Consider the following 18,660-nt stretch of genomic DNA (forward strand, 5'->3'; position numbering starts at 1 on the left):
TCCTTCTGTGCAAGTAAAAATATTTTAGCAAGCCGGGTATCGGGAAAGTCCCCTAGGATTTTCGAACTGGCGTAGGATAGTTATGGAACATATTTCCCTGGACTTCCTTACGAATATGGTGCACCAAAAAACGGAATTATGTTATCGAACATGGCGGCCTTCTTGAACTACACCGATGCAGATGTATTGGCCTTACTGTCTTGGGCCTTTGTTTAGCCGTGAGGATGATGTTGGTCGGTTTTGGGGCCCCCAGGAGGAAGAATCCCATATAAATACGGGTCTTGTTATGATTTAGAGTCATACAGTCATAGAGATGTACAGCACAGAAACAGACCCTTCGGTCCAACCCGTCTATGCCGACCAGATATCCCAACCCAATCTAGTCCCCCTGCCAGCACCCGGCCCATATCCCTCCAAACCCTTCCTATTCATATACCCATCCAGATGCCTTTTAAATGTTGTAATTGTACCAGCCTCCACCACTTCCTCTGGCAGCTCATTCCATACATGTACCACCCTGTGCGTGAAAAGTTGCCCTGACTTGATATAATTTTATTTTGAATGCTTATTTATTTACTTACCCTTTTTTTTGTTTTGTTGTTAGTAATGTATGATATTGTCGTTTTTTTTATATATAGTATTTTTTCTTACTTTTTGTTTTGGTAGTTTGTACAGTAGATTAGTCGTTAATTTTCTCAATTTATATTGTAAAGTGGTTACACTATTTTGTATTAGTTTTGTAATTTTGTAAAAAAATCCCAAAACCTTTTCCTTTTCAATAAAAATATCTTTATAAAAAGATTGTGTCGCTAGTGCTTTACAAGATGTGATTGGCTTCACGTAACTAATACACTAATTCATTTATCCAGGACCCAAGTGGCCTTGTGTATTAACAATGGCCACCTTCTGATCTAATTAGAAAAGTTAAAAATCCCATAACACCAGGTTATAGTCCAACAGGTTTATTTGGCAGCACTACCTTTCGGAGCGCTGCCGAAGGAGCACCTGCTGTTGTGTGATTTTTAATTTTGTCTACCCCAGTCCAAGACCTGCTCCTCCACATCATAACTGGAAGAGTATTATAGGTAGTAAGACTATTTTTATTACATCGCTGTAACCATTTACATGTGACAATGATTTGATCTACATTAGAGACTGGTGGGAGGACTTAGATCAGATTCTTCACAATCCATAGTTACTCTCTAAACCAATCATTGTGCCAGCTGCAGCACTTGATCAATATTAATGCATTCAGATGGAAGTACATTATCATCCTTTGATCTTGTCTCAAGACATTACGAAGACTGAGAGTGTCAGTCAGCTTTCCCTATCTCACCCTGTCCCTTGTGGGATACAGGGGTACTGAGTTAGTGCTGTCAATTGTTCCTTTACAGGTGACATGTTAAATGGTGGTGTGCATCTAAGATAATAAATGGAAGAATGACTAGCAGAGAGCTGTTGAGGTTGGGTTGTTAAATAGAGAGAGTCAGATTTTTAATCTGTAAATGATGGGGAAATACAGTAAAGTGGAGTCGAGAATTCAGATTAGCCATAATTCCATGATTCAGTGGACTGAAGAGCCAATTTACACCCTTAGATTTTATAGCCTTCATCTTTAAGACATGAAAGGTTCGAGGAAAAGGGATCTCTTGCGGATTGGTGTTACAAACGCAACAGTAACACCATAACAGAGAAAAATCAAGGATAAGCTTCCAGATGAAAATTTAAAAGCTGAAATATCATTCTGAAAAGCAGAGTCTTGATTAGAATAACAAAGCATGTTTCCAGTGCAAACTATAGCCATTGCAGAGGGTAAAGCAAGCTGTAGAAACAGTGGGATTAGAAAATTTGCATCTCCAGGAAATAGCTTGCTGACATAACCCTCCCAGGAACAGTTGACAGATTCAGAAGACCATAATGTATGGGAGCAGAAAGAGACCATTTGGCCACTCAGGTGTGCTGCACTATTTGATGCAGCTAATATGTTTCACGACCCCATTCCCCTGCTTTCTGCCTGTAATCCTTACCAAGGACAAGAGCGTGAGTCCATCCTTCCCAGAGCTTCTGGGAGTCTGTGTCCATGCTCAGAATCCTTGATGCCTCACTCAGTCAAATTCTGAAGAGGGGCCCTCCCAATGGACCTGTTTCCCTCATCTTTAATTTGCCTTTCGCTGCCCACAGATGAAGCCTAAACTGATAGACCCGGTGTTGAAAACCTGTATTAAATTATGCATTATCTGAAAAGGTAGTAAGGGTTTGCCCGAACGAATGAACAAATCACAGAACCCCTACATTTAGGAATCAGGACCGTTCGACTCTTTTTTTACTGAATCGGGTATCGTGCTTGACTTTAGCCACAGGGAGAAGAGGCGGGGTAGACGGGTTTCCTCTTGCTCATGGATTGTTCTTATGTCCTGCAGTTTCAGGCCGTCTGGTCCAGCGGCACTGTTCTTGTCTATCCCCTTGATGGCCGCGTCAACCTCCTTTACCTCGATGGGTTTCATCAAGCATCCGTCATCAACTTTGCCAGTGTATGGGGCACACTTATTTATGTTTGATTTTTTATTTGGTGCTGACGGTTTCTCACGGAAACATGTCTCCAACTCCTCTTTTGAGAGAGGACAAGCGGATGAGGTCGGCGCCCCCATGATCTCGCGAGCTAGTTGCCGCCAGTTGGTTTTGTAAAGCTGCTGTGTTGCTCTAAACAACGCTTTACGTGCTGCCCACCGTTTTTTGGCTCCGGTATTGCTGCCGGGCCTTTTGTCTTTCTTGGCCCGATCTTTTTGAGGCCTCTTGTGTTTGTCCTGTCTTTTCCTACTATTCATTCATAGGTCGGCAATACTCTCCACTAGTCTGATTCTGAGGGCAAGTGTGTCCGGGTCATTCCTCGCGCTCAAGAGCTCCTCAGCTTGTGTAAGCTGGTCATCTACGTCCCTATGTTTAGGGATCGAAGCCAGTGTTCTTCGCCTGGCTCTTTGGCGTTGGGCTTGATCGTCGGAATTTTCCTGGACACTCTCTGCCTCAGAATCGTGCGAGTCTGTACCTGTCGTTGACTTGCTGATGGTCGTGACCTCCGTCGGGGTGTTTGCCAGGAGCCTGCGCTTGTCTGAGATTTGCTTTGGTGTTGTGGTTTTAAGGATGCTCGCGATGGATTTGTTTATAAATTTGCATCCTGCAAGTCTCACCTCCAATTCCCTCAGATTGCCACCTCCTCCTGCAGTCACTTCTCCCAGGTTTGCCCTTGACTTTGGGTGCCGGTTTGAGACGTTTCTTGTTTCGTAGAACCGGCTGTCTGTGTCTCTCGTGTTGACCAAGGCCCGACTTCGTTGAAAACCGCTGGTCACACGCGCTGCATGCAAACTCCCCAGTTGGGGGTTGTTTTGTTCCTTTGCATTTTGGGTAATGGCAGGCGATGGAATGGTATTCTCCTGCTTTATCGCAGCGTTAACATTTTGTTCGGATGTTCTTTATTCCGTGCACTTTAGTCACATGGGTCTTAAACAGGCTCACCGTGGGGAAGAGGGTGTCGCAGTCCTTGCAGAACAGCCCATCGACGGGATAGTGGATGATTACCTCCGAGACAGATGTTCAGTCGCATAGTGGCTCAATAACAACTCCTTCCATGAAGGCAGTTGCATCAGTTGTTTCCTCGCCAGTCTCACTTATAGTCTTTTTTTAGGTCTATGCCCTGCATTATGTCTCGATAACTTTTGTTGTAGAAGGTTTGGGTGGTTATGCTTGTCTCAACCGCAGGGTGGGCTGCCCTTACGGTGCCTTCTTCAATGTTATTTATGTCATCCATTACAGGGTGAGCCGGCTCCCTGGGAGGGGTGACCGGTCTCAGCTCTATGTAAGGTAGGAGGTAATGTCTCAAGGTCGCTGTCTCGGTCTGGACCAAGATGGACCTTGTTGGGGGTTTTAAACATGTACAACCTAATGACTTATCACAACTCGCAGTTGTGGATGAGGCTGCAGGGAGGTTGTTTTTCCAGGATGCTTCCCAGCTGGACTGCTCCATTGAAAATGGAAGCCTCATACTGGTTTTTTGAGAGCAGGTCGGTCTAGACCATGGCCGTCTCGTACTTTTTTTGGTCGTTTGGTCACCCAGCAGCCAGGACTGCTGGGCTTACCGGCGGGGCCAGCGGGGAGGCACGACACACACTATGTGCCAAAAATACGTGAAAACGCCATAGTCGGCAACTACGCTTTCCTAAGGGGTTTTAGTCAGAGTTACTCCCGCCTGTGGGAACAGGCCCAAGTCCACACCAACCCTCCAGAAAGTGCCCCACTCCCCTAACTAACGCACCTAATCTAGACATCCCTGAACACTAGGTGCAAGTTAGCATATCCAACTCACCTAACCTGCACATCTTCAGACTGTGGGAGAAAGCCCACTCAGAGAGGGGGAGACAGGTGATCAGCGGAGGCATGGAATCGAACCTGGGTACCTTGTGCTGTGAGGTTACAGGACTAACCACTGAGCCACGGTGCCTCTGAATTGTTTAATAAGCCCCGTGTTCCCAGGCCACTCACAGATTGCAATAACCTGGACAGAAAGAAGCGATTTATTGGGATGGGGAAACCCCCCGTGGGGCAGGGAGCTGCTGCACTGCGATTGGTTTCCTCACCAATTAGCGGCTATAAAGCGGGTTGGTGCTCAGGGGCGGGCACAGATTCAGGCAGCGCGATGGGACATTGGTTGGTTTGGTGTCTGTACCTTTGGGCCGCTCGGCCCTTCCTGGTCTCTGCTGTGTGCCCTCCGGAGCCGGGCTGGAGGCTGCCGTGTGGCCTGGCCACTATCAACAGCACTGAGTGCATCAAGCAGGGCTGCTGCTTTCAGTCCCCGAGTCTCAGTGGGCAATCCTGTTTCTACAACCTGAGAGACAGCCCAGGTAAGCAGCCCAGCCTCCTCCCGGAGCGGAGCCCACCCCGAGTGGCCGTGTGTAGGGTTCGGGAATTGAGGTGAACATTTCAACCTAATGCTGAAGAAATAATCCGGGTTATACTATTTTTTTTTTCTTCAATGTGGAGTTGTCTTGTTTGCCTTTTGCCCCCCTGCTCTCTGCTAGGGGGGAGTGCAGCGAAGACTGGAAATACTGTTGGGGGCTAGCTCCTCATTCAAGTTAATCTTTGCATCTGTTTTACTTTTGCATTCTGTTCCCTTTCCATGATATATTTATAACGGTTCGCCTGGATAGTGTGCTGTCATATCTTACATGTGACAACAGTATTTTTTTTTAAATTTAGGACTTGAACCTGTGATCTCTTGAGGGAACTTCAAGGGGGGAAACTAACTTTGAGGAAATAATTGAAGATTTTGTTGTTGTCCTGTTATACCATAGAGAATAGGGGTATATAAACACTTTGCTACAAATATCCCCTCCTTTCTGAGGCATTGACTCAGCTGTGAAGGCTGGACCTGTTTTTCTTAAGGGGGCTCTATCATTTCTGCCCCTTAAAGCCATGACTGAGCTAACTTATGGAGATTTCCAGGTTGATGAGATTAATGGCTCAAAGTAACTGTGGACTGTATCTTTTTTCCTCCATTACCGGAGTATGTTCTAGCCAAAAAACAAATTTGATTTGTTAGAAATGAAAATCGCTTCTCAATAATCGCTCTAGACAAATTCAGGAAAACAAAGTTTTATTAACAAGTCAAGTCTGCAGAGTCGGGCACCCTTAAAGAAAAGGCGTGCTGAGGCTTACAAAGTCTCCATTATTTATAGGACAAGTCCCTCCTCTCCTTGGCTCCAACAAGCCATGAGGTTCACATTCTTAAAAACATCATTATTTTTATCACAAAGTCTGCAACAAAAGGCTCCAGAGTCTCCAAAGTTTGTTGTTTTTCTCACCCTGTAGTCTTATCAGTCAAAAGCTTTAATCTGAAACAGATGTCTCAAGTCGTACTCCCATCCTGGAGTCTTATCAGCCAAGGACTCATCCTTCTCTGCTGTGTGAATGGCTTCATTAATCAAGAGCCTGCTTGCTTTTACTATCACTCACAAATTGTCAGCATTCTGCACAATTTAAACTACTCTACTTTTGAGTATATAAAATGGTTGTTAGAAAAGAAACAAAGGTTTTGTCTTTTATTATAGATCAGTCTGTGGTCCAGGCACATCTTAAAGTTTAAACCAAAATTACCTCTCTCAATTTACTAGTCACTGTGTGTGCTAAGGTGACAATCTCCTCTGGATGTATCTGGTTGCTTGCTAGAATGAAAGATCAAACTAGCTTTAATGTTAATATGTAGTAATACCTCACTAACTTGTTGAATGGATAACAAATGTTGCTTTATTCCCACTAAGTCTTGCATGAAAGTAACTTTACTTTGTGAGCAGTTTGCCACATACAACAATGTGGCCAGCCAGTGATATCCATGTCCAATGAATGAATAACTGACTCCCTTCAGTGAGGTTTTAAACCAGTACTAAATTAGAAATAGACTGATGGAAAAACCTCCTGCTTGAGGAGCAATACTTGATTCCAGATCAATCAAGGAACCCTGAACTATGAAGGTGCTCTAATGACTTGGCCTATTCCTGATGAAGGGCTTTTGCCTGAAACATTTTTTCTGCTCCTCTGATGCTGCCTGACCTATGCTTTTCCAGCACCACTAATCTAGACTCTGGTTTCCAGCATCTGCAGTTCTTGTTTTACCTAGTTGAATCTTATATCTCAACTTGAGGATTGGTGCTGGGTCCACTAATCTGCTTTACTTAATATAAATGATTTTGGCTGTGACTGAGGTATAGTTAGTAAGCTTGTAGATAACACAAGTTTAGAGATGTAGTGGACAACAAAGCAAGTTACCTCTGATTATAGTGGCCCATCTGATCAAGATCCTGTTGGGCTGGGGAGTGGCAGATGGAGTTGCATTCAGATAAATGAGGTGCTGCATTTTGGGAAAGCAAATCTCTGCAGGACTTATACACTTAATGGTAAGGTCCTGGGGAGTGTTGCTGAACAAAGACACCTTGGAGTGCAGGTTCATCACTCCTTGACAGTGGAGTCTCAGGTAGACAGGATAGTGAAGGTGTTTAGTATGCTATCCTTTATTGGTCACTGTATTGAGTACAGGATTTGGGGGGGGGGGGGGGGTGTCATCCTGTGACTGTACAGGACATTGGTTAGGCCACTGTTGGAATATTGTGTGCAATTCTGGTCTCCATCCTATTGGAAGGATGTGAAACTTGAGGGTTCAGAAAATACTTAGACTGTTGCCAGGATTGGAGGGTTTGAGCTGCAGGTGGAGGCTGTTTTCCCTGAGCATTGGTGGCTGAGGGGTGACCTTGTAGAAGTCTATAAAATAGGATGGGCATGGATAAGAGACTAAGTCTTTTCTGTGGGGTTGGAGTCCAGAACCAGAAGGCATAGGTTTAGTGAGTGGGGAAGGATGAGACCTACAGGGCAACATCTTTACACAAGGTGGTAAATGTATGGAATGAGCTGCCAGAGGATGTGGTGGAGGCTGGTTCAATTGCAACCTTTTAAAGGAATCTATATGGCTATATGAATAGGAAGGGTCTGGAGGGATATGGGTTGGCTGCTGGCAGGTGGGACTAGATTGGTTTGGGATATCTTGTCAGCATGTTCAAATTGGACTGAAGGGTCTGTTTCTGTGCTGTCCATCTGACTCCACATGGTGTGCCATGCCCAGTTGTGTACAATGTTTCATTTTAGACTTGCCATGCTGTATGACTCACTGACCCTTCAGCCCAACGTGTACAACCTGACATTGCAATCTGGCCTGTATCCCTCTAAACCCTTTCATCATACTGCCATTCGGATGGCAGTTAATGTTGTGGAGGTGGGTACAGTTATTACTTCCCCTCGAGCTTGCACAATGCCCTCTGCATGAAAAAACTACCTCCAGTCCCTTTTTAAGCCTTTGCCCTCAGCTTAGACCTAGGCCCTCTAGTTTTGGACACCAACCTTGACTAATCGCCTTATTGATGCCCCTCTGACTTTATAAAAAGGTAAAGTCTCCCTCTTTTTGATGTAACACCCTTCAGAATCTCTTCTGAACCTTTTGAAGACTGACTAATCCTTCCTACAGAAGAATGACCAGAATTGTATGCATGTTCCAAAAGTAGCCTCACCAATCCTATACAGTCAAACATGGCATCCTAACTCCCTACTCAATGTTGTCTGAAGGCAAGCCTACCAAATGCCACCCTGTCTACCTGTGATGCATTTCAAGGAACGGTGTACCTGCATCCTAGGTCTGTTTGACAATACTCTACTGCTTACTGCCCTCATTTGTCTTGCAAAAATGCAGCATCATGCTTTATTAAATTAAACATCACTTCTCTATCCTTGGTCAATGAGATCAAGGTTCTGTTGTATTGAGGGGAATCTTCACTGTCCATGGCACTATTCTGGTGTCAAACCCAAGTCTCATATATGCATGTCTGGATTAATTATATCAATGACAAAAAGCAGTGGACCCTGCACTGATCGCCACCTTGTCTGAAAAACATACCCTGTCTCTACTTTCAAGCTAATTTAGTATCCAATTGGCTAGCTGCACTGGATCCCATGTAATCTAACTTTGCTAACCAGTCTATCATGCAGAATCTAGCTGATTCTTTGCTGAGGCTGCACAGACAACATTTGCCACTCTTTAATCTTTGCCACCTCTTCAAAAAAAACTTGGTCAACATGACTGAAATTCTCACTATCCCCAATAGTCATTCTTTCCAGATATGTAAATTTTATCACATAGAATCCCCTTTAACATTGCTGTCCTGTTTGGCTCAGTTCAGATTCCCTTTCTCTGACCCTGATTTCCCTTCTGTCTAGTTCCTAACTAGTTTGGTTTTACTAACACTGTTACTGTAGAGCCCCTGTATACTGACCTTTCTACAGTCCAATAAGGATTTTTATTCAGTGAGACTACCAGCTTTAATTTGAACAGATTTATTCTCATGACTTGCTTTGTATTTCACTGCAGTGTGCACAGCAGATGGCCAGTTCATTGTAGCGATCACCAGGAACCTGACCCATCCTGCCCTCAACCTGTCCTCTCTGTACGTGAAAGATGGACATGAAGCTGAGTGCAGGCCTAAGCTCGTCACAGCAGAACTTGTAGCCTTCCGCTTCCCAATTACCTCTTGTGGCTCGACCCAATGGGTGAGTATTGGAGGCTCCAGCATTCTGTCCCTTTGAACGGGCCAGCTCCCTATTAAACAGTGTCTTCCCTTGCAGGAGGAGAATGGGAGCTTTGTGTATGAAACAGATGTCTTGGGGAAGAGGATGATTCAGACGGGGCCACTGGGCTCAATAACCCGGGACAGCACCTTCAGGTGAGTGGGCAGTGGGATTTGTTGGTATGGAGGGGGAAGTGTTACTGACTGCAACTCCACCACCTATTTCTGTCTCAACAGACTGCACATCCAGTGCAAGTACAAGGGGGAGCATGAGGCAGGCTTACAAATCAATGTCTCAGTTTACACCCTCCCTCCACCACTAGCTGCTTCTGAAGATGGGATCCTGAGGCTGGAGCTGCGAATAGCAACAGGTAGTGCTGCCCTGGTAATAGGAGCACTGGGAATTGTATCCCTTCAGGGGAGTGACCGTCTTGGTTTGTTCTCCTTCTTTTATTTTTGTCTGTTAGATGGCAGCTACAGCTGGTGGTACAGGGACAGTGACTACCCCATTCAGAGAATCCTTCAGGAGTCGGTGTTTGTTGAGGTTCGTGTGAAGGATCGCACTGACCCAATGATAGTCCTGAGATTGCGTGACTGCTGGGCAACTCCTGTGCCAGCCCCTGACCATGAGGTGCAGTGGAGTCTCCTGGTGGATGGGTAAGGACTCTGAATAGATAGTGAGTAGCATGATGTTTGTCTGATGCACTGAAGCCACTACCCTGTCAGGGTTACTAGATAAATGTTTCTATGGCCTGAGTCAAAGCCAATTACACTAAAGCAATTGATCCAGTGTGAGTCATGAACAAATCTCCAAGTATCAGACTGCTTAATAGTGGATGAATTGCAGTAGATCACAAGCAGCTCAGTGGTTAGCACTGCTGTCTCTCAGCACCAGCATCCCAGGTTTGATTCTGGCCTCAGGTGACTGTCTGTCTGCATGGAGTTTGCACAGACAATCTCCCCATGTCTGGGTTTCCCCTCACAATCAAAGATGTGCAGGTCCAGTGAATTGGCCATGCTAAATTGCCCATGGTGTTAGGGGCATTAGTCAGCAGGAAATGGGTTACTCTTCAGAGCATCTCTGTGGATTGGTTGGGCTTAAGGACCTGTTTCCACACTGTAGGGGATCTAATCTAGATCTGATCTAATCAGCAACAGCAAAACTTTGCACTGAGTTGGGTCAAATTTTAAAGTAGCATTGCTAATGTTTTCCTGGAATGAATATAGTGGAAGAACAGCTCAACTTGCTGTCTAGCCCAATAAAGGCCAGGAACAATAGACACTGGAGAAACTGTCTGTAACCTGAGATCCTTTGCAGTTCCTTGTAGTTTTAATTGGACTTTGTCCAAGTAATGATCCTGCCCCACCCTGAATAGGTATAACTTGGATGCAGACCACCATCCAAGTAGTAAGGACACTACCACTGCCACTTAAAGGCTCTTATAGCTGGCTAAGCCTGTGCATGAGTGTTCTGGAAAGACTAGTCAAATGTACTTAGAGGTCATTTGGAGCACTCACTTCACATCTTTTCACCTGACTCATGCATCAGGACATAAGTTGTAACAATTCTTAGTTCAGAATTTCCATTTAAAACATCTTAATATCCCACACCCTTCTCTGGGTTAGAACAAGGGAAAACTCTGCCTTTCAAAAGCTTCACTCTAGTCTTGGTTGCTGCTGACTAACATTACCAAGATGGTATTGCAGTGGATCAATCACTCCTGTCAGTGACTACACCTTCCTGTTTCAGGTGTCCCTATGAAGGTGATGACTATCTGACCCTCCTACACCCAGTAGGTGTCTCTTCTGGCCTGCAGTTCCCAACCCATCACAAGCGGTTTGAAGTGAAGACGTTTGTTTTCTTGGATGGAGTGTCTGAGCAGCCCCTCTCTGGACAGGTAACCAAATGGAAGGAATGAGGCCAAGCTCATGAAATCCTCTTGTGGGGTCTCTGGACTATAACCTGGGCTATTGATCTGCAGGAAGCTCTCCTAACATCTCTCCTCCTTTCTAGGTTTACTTGCACTGCAGTGCTGAGGTTTGCTCTCCCTCTGCTCTGGATGATTGTACACCCAGATGTGGTCCAAGTGAGTTCCTTGTTGTTTTATCTGAAGACAAATGGTGTTTGGCCTTTGAGGATGTAATGAGCTATGGGTCAAGATGACATGTAGATGTCATATGACCTGAAGGTGCCCCAGTAAAGCTTATCAAACTTCCCATTGCAGGGTTGTAATATGGGAAAAGGGCCTTTTTGCTTTCAACATAAAGCATGAATTGGTCATCTAAGCTAGCACAGTGGATGTTGGGATTCAGTTCACTAAATCCCTTGACTCCTCCACTTCAGGTGAAATGTGTAATAGCTAAATTTGAGTTGGGTAAAAAGTGTGAAGAGAGAAATGGTGGCTGGTAATGTCACTGGCCTAGTAACTCTTGAGGGATTCCAGTATCTGGATAACTGGTTCTTGGGAAGGTGGGACCTCTTTAAACAGGATGGTCTACACCTGAACCTGAGGGGCACCAGTCTGGGGGGGGGGGGGTTAAACTAACTCTGCAGGGGCATGGGAACCTAGACTCCTGCTTTAGGGTGCAGGACCTGGAGTGTAGGGAGGTTAGGAACAGGCATCAATCTCAAGGAGGGTGCCTGTAAACAGGAAAGTGGCTTGGTGTGTATACTTCAATGCAAGAAGTATACGAAATAAGGTAGGTGAACTTGCAGCGTGGGTTGGTACCTGGGACTTCGATGTTGTGGCTATTACAGAGACATGGCTCGAACAGGGACAGGATTGGCTGTTGCAGGTTCCAGGATTTAAATGTTTTAGTAGGGTCAGAGGTGGAGGTAAGAGGGGGAGGTGTGGCATTGCTTGTCGAAGATAGTATTAGTGGTGGAAAGGATGATGGATGAAGACTCTCCATCTGAGATAGTTTGGGCTGAGGTTAGGAAAAGTGAGCTCCTCCTGTTAGGAGTTTTCTACAGGCCTCCTAATAATCCTAGAGACATAGAAGGATTGCGAGGATGATTCAGGAGAAGAGTAAAAGAAATAGGGTGGTTGTTATGGGGGACTTTAACTTTCCTGATATTGACTGGGAAAGCTATAGCTCTAGTTCATAGATGGGTCAGTGTTTGTCCAATGTGTGCAGGAAGGTTTCCTGACACTATGTAGACCAACAAAAGGTGAGGCCATACTGGATTTCATTCTGGATAATGAACCAGGCCAGGTGTTAGAATTCGAGGTCGGTGAGCACGTTGGGGACAGTGACCACAATTCAGTGACTTTTACTGTAGTGATGGAGAGGGATAAGTGTGCACTGCAGGGCAAGAGTTATAGCTGGGGGCAGGGAAATGATGCAGTGAGGCATGACTTAGGATGCGTGGCTTGGAAAATTTGGCTTCAAGGCAAGGGCACAATTGAGATGTGGAGCTTGTTCAAGGAGCAACTATTGAGTGTCCTTGATAAGTATGTACCCATCAGGCAGGGAGGAAAGGGTTGTGGGAGGGAGTCATGGCTTAATATGGAATTGGAATCCCTTGTTAAATGGAAGAGGGCAGCCTATGTAAAGATGAGGTGTGAAGGTTCAATTGGGGCAATTGAGTTATAAGGTAGCCAGGAAGGACCTGAAGAGAGCTAAGAGCAGCAAGAAGGGGACATGAAAGGTCCTTAGTTGGTAGGATTAGGGAAAACCCTAAGGCTTTCTATAGGTATGTCAGGAATAAAAGAATGACTAGGGTAGGAATAGGTCCAGTCAAGGATAGTAGTGGGAAGTTGTGTGTGGAGGTGGAAGAGATTGGGGAGACATTGAATGAATACTTTTCGTCAGTATTCACTCAGGAACAGGACATTGTTGTCAATGTGAATACTGAGTCACAATTACTTAGAATGGATGGCTTGGAGGTATGTAGGGAAGAGGTGTTGGAAATTCTGGGAAGGGTGAAAATAGATAAGTCCCCTGGGCCTGAGTCTCACTTCTGTTGTGGGCAAAGTCTTAGAATTGTAAGGGATAGGATTTATGGACATCTGGATAGGAATAATGTGGTCAAGGATAGTCAGCATGGGTTTGTGAAGGGCAGGTCGTGCCTCACAAACCTTATTGAATTCTTTGAGAAGGTGACTAAGGAGGTGGATGAGGGGAAAGCGGTAGATGTGGTGTATATGGATTTTAGTAAGGCGTTTGATAAGGTTCCCCATGGTAGGCTACTGCAGAAAATACGGAGATATGGCATTGAGGGGGAGTTGGAGGTTTGGATTAGGAATTGGCTGGCTGGAAGAAGAGAGGGTAGTAGTTGATGGTAAAGGTTCATCTTGGAGTGCAGTTACTAGCGGTGTTCTGCAAGGATCTGTTTTGGGACCATTGCTATGTCATTTTTATAAATGACCTGGAGGAGGGGCTAGAAGGTTGGGTGAGCAAGTTTGCAGATGATACGAAAGTTGGAGTTGTTGACCGTGAGGAAGGATGTCAGGTTACAGTGGGATATAGAAGTTGCAGAGCTGGGCAGAAAAGTGGTAAATGGAGTTCAATGTAGGTAAGTGTGAAGTGATTCACTTTGGTAAGGGTAACAAAGATGGGGTACTGGGCTAATGGTCAGATACTTGGTAGTGTGGATGAGCAGAGGGATCGTGGTGTCCATGTACACAGACCTCTGAAAGTTGCCACCCAGGTAAATAGTGCGGTGAAGAAGGCATATGGCGTACTGGCTTTTATTGGTAGAGGAATTGAGTTCCGGAGCCCTGAGTTGTTGTATAAGACTCTGGTGCGGCTGCATCTGGAGTATTGTGTGCAGTTTTGGTTCCTATCCTATAGGAAGGATGTGGAAGTACTGGAACAGGTGCAGAGGAGGTTTACCAGGATGTTGCCTGGTATGGTAGGAAGATTGTATGAGGAAAGGCTGAGGCACTTGGCATTGTTTTCATTGAAGAAAAGGTTTAGGGGTGACTTGATAGAGGTGTACAAGATGATTAGGGGTTTAGATAGGGTTGACCATGAGAACCTTTTTCCACATATGGAGTCAGCTATTACAAGGGGGCATAACTTTAAATTAAGGGGTGGTAGGTATAGCACAGATGTTAGGGGTAGGTTCTTTACTCAGCAATTCATGAGTTCATGGAATGCCCTGCCAGTAGCAGTGGTGGACTCTCTCATTATGGGCATTTAAGCAGGCATTGGATAGGCATATGGAGGATAGTGGGCTAGTGTAGGTTGGGTGGGCTTGGATTGGCACAACATAAAGGGCCTGTACTGCGCTGTATTGTTTCTGTTTCTATAATTCAGAACTCTAGGTTAATGTTCTAATCTCTCTCAACAACAGCAATGAAATTGGAATTCAAGGAGTAGCTAGAATAAAAAGCTCCCTAATGGTGATCATCTAACTGCTGTCAACTTTTTTCAAAAAACTCCTTGAGGAAGGATGCCTCTCCTTGTTTGACTCTAGACCACTAGGATTAGTGATAAATTCTGGCCCAGCCTGAGATGCCCACATCCTCTGAACTTTCCATTTACAAAAGGATGTAATGTCAAGTTCTAAGAATTGGAGCACTGCAAAATGAGCTATCCTCCTTTAGCAGGAGGAGTAGAACTGATGTTTTTGTCAAGAAATAACAGCAGTGAAAGGATCTGTCTCCTATGGACCATGGTTGGTTTGCAGGTAGAGCAACTATTTGAATGTACAGGAGCTTTCCCACCAGGTCTTCAAACCAACAATATAGTCTTCCAGCACCACTGATCCAGAATATAGTCTAGGTGATCAACTTTCTAGACACTATAGAAACAGGTCAAACTTCCTACTGACTCCTAGGATAGTGACCAAAAATAGTTGAGCCTCTCCTGAAAAGTTAGAATGAGATTATCATAGTGGCTCCAAGGCTGGGTGGGGTCTGAAAAGGAGGCTGCTGAAGGATTCTTTCAGACAAGAGCTAGGTTCAGAATAAAAATGAATTCTGAAGGTCAAGATTTCCTCCATGTTCAGTTCTGGGCATGATGGACTACAGCAGCTCCCATCACTGTTTTGCCAACTAGGGATGGGTAACAAATGCTGGCCAGCCAGGAGTGCCCATGTGCCATCATGGATTGGATAGTGACTCCACTCCATTCAATCAGCCACCAAGTTGTCAACTGGTAGAATAGGCTGAGGGGCTGAATGTCCTCCTGTTCAGTCCCTCTGAAGCAATGTTCAGATTAGATTTGAGTAACTCACTTGTTAAGGAGTTTCTAATAACTGAGGCCTGATCCTGCTATATGTACAAAGGCAACATTAACCATCTGAGCACTGACTTGTCCCCTTCAATACCCATAAATAAACAGGCCTGCATTTAATTGTCACAAAATAGGAATGCATGCTACTGATCTGAGGAATCCCATTGGAGATGTAACTGTCTGGCAAGAACTTGTTCCCGTTTGGGTAGGAACATTAGCTTGAACAAGCTCCCAGCATGGAATTGAGTGAAAGCTAGCTTTGCCTATTAATGTTTACTAAATTAAACCTCCCAATTAGAACAAATTGGTGCTGAACACAAAAATTACTTAACATTCCCCAACACCAATGTTGATTTAACAATGGTTATGTACAAGTCTGTCACTTGACATAATTACTAAGTGGTTTTCTCAACATCAATGGCTGAATTTCTTGTTTGGAGTCCTGTGCAGTCTGACTGAAATCAGCAACTGGAGGGGGTAGGTAAGCATTTGCTAATTGCTAACTGCTACCTGTTGCAGAGCTTGAAGTACAGATGGTTCTCCACATTTTTTTGATCTTAGAGCAAGCTCTCATACAAACTCTAGCTTGGGTCAGAACAGTCTAATCTTTGTCTCCAACAGGGCAGCGCAGGAGTACCCATGACCATGAGGGGACAGTAGTGAATGCGCCTGGCCCAATCCTCCTGGGAGGGAGCAGTTACACTGCAAAGAAACAACTTGAAGCAAATGGTGAGTGAAGTCTCTGCAATAGGTCACCTGTGACGTCCAGCAAAAGAAACCATCCTCTGATCTTTTTCTCTCTCTCTCTCCATAGATGTTGCTGGGACCCCTTGGGTTCTGCATGGAGCAGCTATTGGCCTCCTGATGGTGTCTCTATCCCTGCTAGTAGTGATGGTTGCAATGTACATGAGACCAAGAGCTGTTGCTGTTTCTCCATGTGACGAATTGTAAACCCTGAACAAATAAATCTGGGGAAATGTGTTCTGAGTCCTTTATGAACTGTCAAAGCAATCAGCAAATCCTGTTGGTGAGGGATGGGCTGAAACTATATCTCTAAATTAGATATTAAAACATTCTATTCCAGTTTTAATTCTAAACATTAACACCTTCAGTCAGCTTGGATTAGTTATTTGAACTGAGTTTTCCAAACTTGCATCCAGCTTGATTTATTTTCAGCTTGCATTTGAATGTGTTGCATTCAGGCCTAATCTGCCACTTGATATCATTCTTGCTTGTCCTGAACCCTTCAGCCACTCCTCAGAATCTATCCACAATAACAGTTCCATTTCAGTTAAATCTTAAATTGCTAAATTACCCAAATGTGCTTCTCCCCCACCCCAACACCTTATTGATCTACCTTAACTTTCTGACTCTACTTCTATGCCCTCAATTGCCATTGAGCTCCACACTAATCTTTGACCACTTCCTCCATCCTCCCCTCAGTGTATACAGCCATCGTGATTGTTGTCTAGGAGCCTATTGAGATTGATCTTGCTCCCTGCCAAGCCTAGTGTATGTGGAGGTGCCAGTGTTGGACAAGGTAAGTCATATGACACCAGATTATAATCCTGAAATGTTTTGCTGGAAAAGCACAGCAGGTCAGGCAGCATCTAAGGAGAATGGACACTTCAGGCATAAGCCCATCTGTAGTCCTCACTTTCTCCTACCAGATTAGTCCAACAGGTTTACTTTAATCACTAGCTTTTGAAGCACTGACCTCTTTCAGCAGGAAGTCCAACTTCTGACCATGTCCAGTGTAGCCTGAAAAGCCTTTTTAGCACTTTCCTATTAACATAGACTAGCTTTGGGCTCACTTCTGAAGGACTCCCTACCTTGGCTACCCTTCATTCATTCTACTCTGCAGTCTTGGTGTAAAATGAAGTTGCTTGTGATTCTTTTTTGCCTCTTGCTAAGTGCTCTTGCTTTCTGCTCCACTTTACCATCAGAATACTGGTGGAAGTGGCCCATGCACTACTCAGTAACTTGCCTCTGTAACATGCATATCCTGGGTTTTTAAGTCCTCCTTAGTCTCCTTTCACTTCAATTATCCTTACACAGGTCACTTCCACCCTGAATTTCCAGCAATCCAAAAAAATTAACACTTTTTACACTGCACCACTCCTCAGTCAACATTTATTTGCTTTATTCTAATATTCCTACCCTCACTAACTTGTAGCACCAGGAGTAATCCAATAATTACTAACCTCCAGGGCATCCTGCTGGACCCTCTCCCTTTGAGAATATTCTGCACCCTCTCTGGCACCAGGGAGGCAACACAACATTCTGACATCTCTCTACCTGGCTGCAGAAACCTCTGCCTAGAGTCCCCTGTAACAATTGATTGCTTGGAACCTGAAGTACTCCTCACTATATTAGAGCCAGTCTTGATACCAGAAACTTGGTCTAGTCATGCTACATGCCAGAGTCTATCACCTCTTTGTATTGTTTCAGAAAATGTACTTGAGGTTGGGATCACCAGACTCCTGCACTACCTGTCTCCCCTTACCACCTTTCCTAGTGGTAACCCAGCTACCTGACTGATCTGTGGCTTTTCTCCCTTCCTATAACTGCCATCTATCTCAATCCCTAGCTTGTGTAAATTCCTCAGGCCTTTACTGCAAATCCATGGGATCTGAGCCTTTGCAACCAAAGGCACATCCTGCAGAAATGTGGAAACTCTCCCTAATCTCTCCCTCCTTAAAAGAGCATATCACTGTACTTTGCTCCTTCACAACCTAGACTCTCGTTGCACTTTTTTAAAAAAAACTGCTCCAAGCTACCTTAGTACTTAGTTTTGATTTTTAAAACTTAATCAATAGACAGATCACCACATGTAATCAAAAACCCACTATCTACTATAGACTTGCAGCAAGGTTGCACTTCAACTATGCACTTATCTGTTCCTGTGCTGTTCCCACAGTTTCCTCTAAGATCAGCTGTTAATTTCACTTTGTTCCTAGATGCACTGGGATGTCCAGAGATATTGAACTCCAACTGCAAAGACAGTACCTATGGAGATTCATTGCTGTCAGTTACTTTCTCTGAGCATGTGGTCACAATCTTTTTGTCTGAATTCCTCCAGTGTAAAGTCCTGATGTGTATCTTTTTTGTCAAGTTCCAAAACTATGCAATAGTATAAAACAGTAATTCCTCCTGGAATCTGAGGAACTCTCCCAACACCCTTTGGATGTAGAACTGGCTCAAAGGGAGAAGACGGAGGATGGTGGTGGAGGGTTGTTTTTCAGACTGGAGGCCTGTGCCCAATGGAGTGCCATAAAGATCAATGCTGCATCCTCCCCTTTTTGTCATTGGCATAAATGAT

At 44.6% G+C, this 18,660-nt stretch overlaps 1 protein-coding gene and 1 pseudogene across 1 annotated transcript; one reads left to right on the forward strand and one right to left on the reverse strand.

Moving 5' to 3' along the window:
* Positions 1-2,233: 2,233 nt before the first annotated feature.
* On the reverse strand, positions 2,234-4,036 carry LOC148142745 (uncharacterized; annotated as a pseudogene).
* Positions 4,037-4,573: 537 nt separating this feature from the next.
* On the forward strand, positions 4,574-16,296 carry LOC122546997 (zona pellucida sperm-binding protein 4-like). Its single transcript, XM_087975957.1, has 9 exons — positions 4,574-4,892; positions 8,957-9,135; positions 9,211-9,308; positions 9,390-9,523; positions 9,620-9,742; positions 10,860-11,050; positions 11,167-11,239; positions 15,960-16,067; positions 16,153-16,296. The coding sequence occupies exons 1-9, from the start codon at positions 4,574-4,576 to the stop codon at positions 16,287-16,289; spliced, it is 1,362 nt and encodes a 453-aa protein (XP_087832083.1). The 3' UTR covers positions 16,290-16,296.
* The last annotated feature ends 2,364 nt before the right edge of the window (positions 16,297-18,660 follow it).

Source organism: Chiloscyllium plagiosum, unplaced genomic scaffold (genome assembly GCF_037043375.1).
Source record: "Chiloscyllium plagiosum isolate Xiang-an unplaced genomic scaffold, Cpla_swu_hap1 HiC_scaffold_28, whole genome shotgun sequence".
NCBI lineage: Eukaryota > Metazoa > Chordata > Chondrichthyes > Orectolobiformes > Hemiscylliidae > Chiloscyllium > Chiloscyllium plagiosum.